Source organism: Phaseolus vulgaris, chromosome 3, assembly GCF_051622355.1.
Source record: "Phaseolus vulgaris cultivar YP4 chromosome 3, ASM5162235v1, whole genome shotgun sequence".
In the NCBI taxonomy this organism is placed as follows: Eukaryota; Viridiplantae; Streptophyta; class Magnoliopsida; order Fabales; family Fabaceae; genus Phaseolus; species Phaseolus vulgaris.
The window spans coordinates 33,915,677-33,918,491 of NC_143500.1; the positions used below are offsets into that span (position 1 = coordinate 33,915,677).

Consider the following 2,815-nt stretch of genomic DNA (forward strand, 5'->3'; position numbering starts at 1 on the left):
CAGGTGTGGGAAGCATGTTTATAATATGCGCAACATGTATCACAGAATATGACCAATAAATTTTGGGTAAATGAGATTGTATCATAAGAGCTCTTGCTACATCTAATAAATTACCATGTTTCCTTTCAACTATACTATTTTGTTGTGGAGTATTGACACATGATGTTTGATGTATTATTCCTTTACTGACAAAAAAATTAGTCATGAAAAATTCAGTTCCATTATCACTTCTTATTATTTTTATTGTTGTCTCAAACTGTGTTTGAACAAAAATAACAAAATTTTCCAAAACCTTAACAACTTCAGATTTTTGTTTCAAAAGAAAAATCCACGTGTACCTCGAATAGTCATCAACTATGGTCAAAAAATATTTATGACCATGATTTGATGGTATTGAGTATGGTCCCCAAACATCTACATGAATCAAATCAAAACAGTTTTTTGATTTAGATGTACTAATAGGAAAAGAAAGTCTTTTTTGTTTTGCAAAATGACAAACATCAGAAACCAAAGATTTGTTATATTTAACAAAAGGAAATTTATTCTTGATAACATCAATACATTTATTTGAAATATGACCTAATCGAAAATGCCAAAGGGTTTCTAGATCACTAGCACTAACATTAACAGTATTGATGGTGTGTGTACATTCAAGGGGTTTAATTTGAAATTTCTGGTAAGATGGGATCCTGAGTATATAAATTATATCTTGCGTCTTACCGATTCCAATCATCTTCATTGTTATTTTGTCATGAATGTGACAACCATTAGAGTCAAAGGTAAGAACACAAGATAGTTTATCAATCAATTTTTCTACGGAAAGAAGATTAAAATTGAAGCAAGGAATGTACAAAACATTGTCTATGACATGATTTTGATTGAGAAAAACACTTCCAGAATAATTGCCAATGACTTGATTTCCATTTGGTAATTTGACATAAATAGGATCAATTTGATGATATGAAGTGAAATAAGTTAAAGATGAACAAATGTGATCAGTAACACCACTATCAATAATCCAAGAACTAAAAGAAGAAATAAAATTATTACCTGTTTGATTGGAGGGATTGGAGGGAATAATAGAGACTTGATTAGAAGCATTGCCACTGGATTTGGTCTGTTGTAAAAGAGCTAACAATGTTTGATACTGCTCAGGAGTAAAACCAATTTGTTGAGACTCCACTTCTGACTTTGAACCTTCATGATTCTGCTCATTATTATTGAAATTTGTATTTTGAAAAACTACATTAGTATGACTTTGATCATGATTCTGATTTTTGAACTTGAAATGAGGTGGAAAGCCATGCTTTTTATAGCATGTATCAATGGTATGCCCTGTCCTTCCACAATGACTACAAATTTTGGAAGTATATCCTCTTCCATTGCTTCCTCTTCCGTATCCAGCACCTCTGCCATAGGTTGTAGCATTGTTTTTATATCCTCCTTTGCTAGTAGCAATCATTGCCTTGGATTGATCACCAAATATTTGCCTCTCTTGTTGTGTAACAAGAGAGCAAACTTTATTCAAGGATGGCAAAGGGTCCATCAATAAAATTTGAGTTCTCACAGTCGAATAATTATCATTTAGCCCCCTTAGAAACTTGATAATCTGGTCTTGTGTTTTATATTTAGAAAAATTCACAAGAGTATTGCATTTAGAGGCATATGAAGAAGCGGATATCGGGCGGAAAAGATTAAGTTCATCCCAAAGAATTTTTAACTGAGTGAAATAGTTTGTAACAGTCAACTCACCTTGTTTAAAAGAAGAAATCATCTCCTGGATATCAGAAATACGAATCATGTCTCCTTGTGAGAACCTTTCCTTTAAATCATTCCATATGTCAAAGGCATTGTCCATACAGATGATGCTCTGCGCGATGGATTGAGAAACAGCCTTGAGAATCCACAAAACAACCAACATATTGGCTCTCTGCCATGTTGCAAACAATGATTTGGTACGATTGGGAGCTTCTATAGTTCCATCAATGAAACCTATTTTGTTCTTTGAAATTAGGCTAATTTGAAACGAATGAGACCAATGATGATAATTTGGTCCCTCAAGAATAATAGGGACAATAAGAAAGGAAGGATTATTTGATGAACTAACATGGTAAGGTGAACTAAGATCTTGTGAGGGATCATCAACTTCATCCATGAATAAATGTAGCAAGCAGAGCTCTGATCAGAGCTCTGATACCATATTACAAAATGGAACAGAGATGAACAAAAGGGAACAGAGATGAACAAAAGAGTAAACTGAAGACAAAGGATACGAGGATGAATATCTCTTCTTTCTTATTATTCAAATCAAAACAAATGGTCTGAATATATACTAATAGTACACTCATTCTAGGGTTTAACTAAAGAAGAAAATAATCAATATTAAATACTAGAATCATAACACACAAAGATAAAGTAAAGATTATTCCCTTCTATAAAGAGAAATAACTGATAATTAGAAAAGACACCTAATTATTCTTCTCTATAAAGAGAAACAATTGATAATTAAAAAAGACTCCCAATTAATATTATGATTCTTCTGTAACTCTGGTATCCGTATCCTTTAATAACTTCATATACCATTGTCAAAGTAAAAAAAAAAAAATCAAGATAATTTAATTGAAAATTGAATAAAGGTACAAATAATCTAAAATTCATAAATTAAAATTATGCTAAAAAATTTTGGGGACCAATATTATGAATAATTAGAATAAAGACACTAAACTTTAGAAGAAACATATTTATTTTAATTTTTAACATATTACAAATTTTCTAAAATTTACTATCTTCACTATTTTTATTTAGTTTTAAGTAC

The 2,815-nt window shown here is 31.0% G+C and overlaps 1 protein-coding gene across 1 annotated transcript; it reads right to left on the reverse strand.

The window, feature by feature from the left end:
* Nucleotides 1-1,242: 1,242 nt before the first annotated feature.
* Nucleotides 1,243-2,155, reverse strand: LOC150028807 (uncharacterized). Its single transcript, XM_090300135.1, has 2 exons — nucleotides 1,753-2,155; nucleotides 1,243-1,448 (listed from the first exon to the last, which is right to left on the reverse strand). The coding sequence occupies exons 1-2, from the start codon at nucleotides 2,153-2,155 to the stop codon at nucleotides 1,243-1,245; spliced, it is 609 nt and encodes a 202-aa protein (XP_090156261.1).
* Nucleotides 2,156-2,815: the final 660 nt, after the last annotated feature.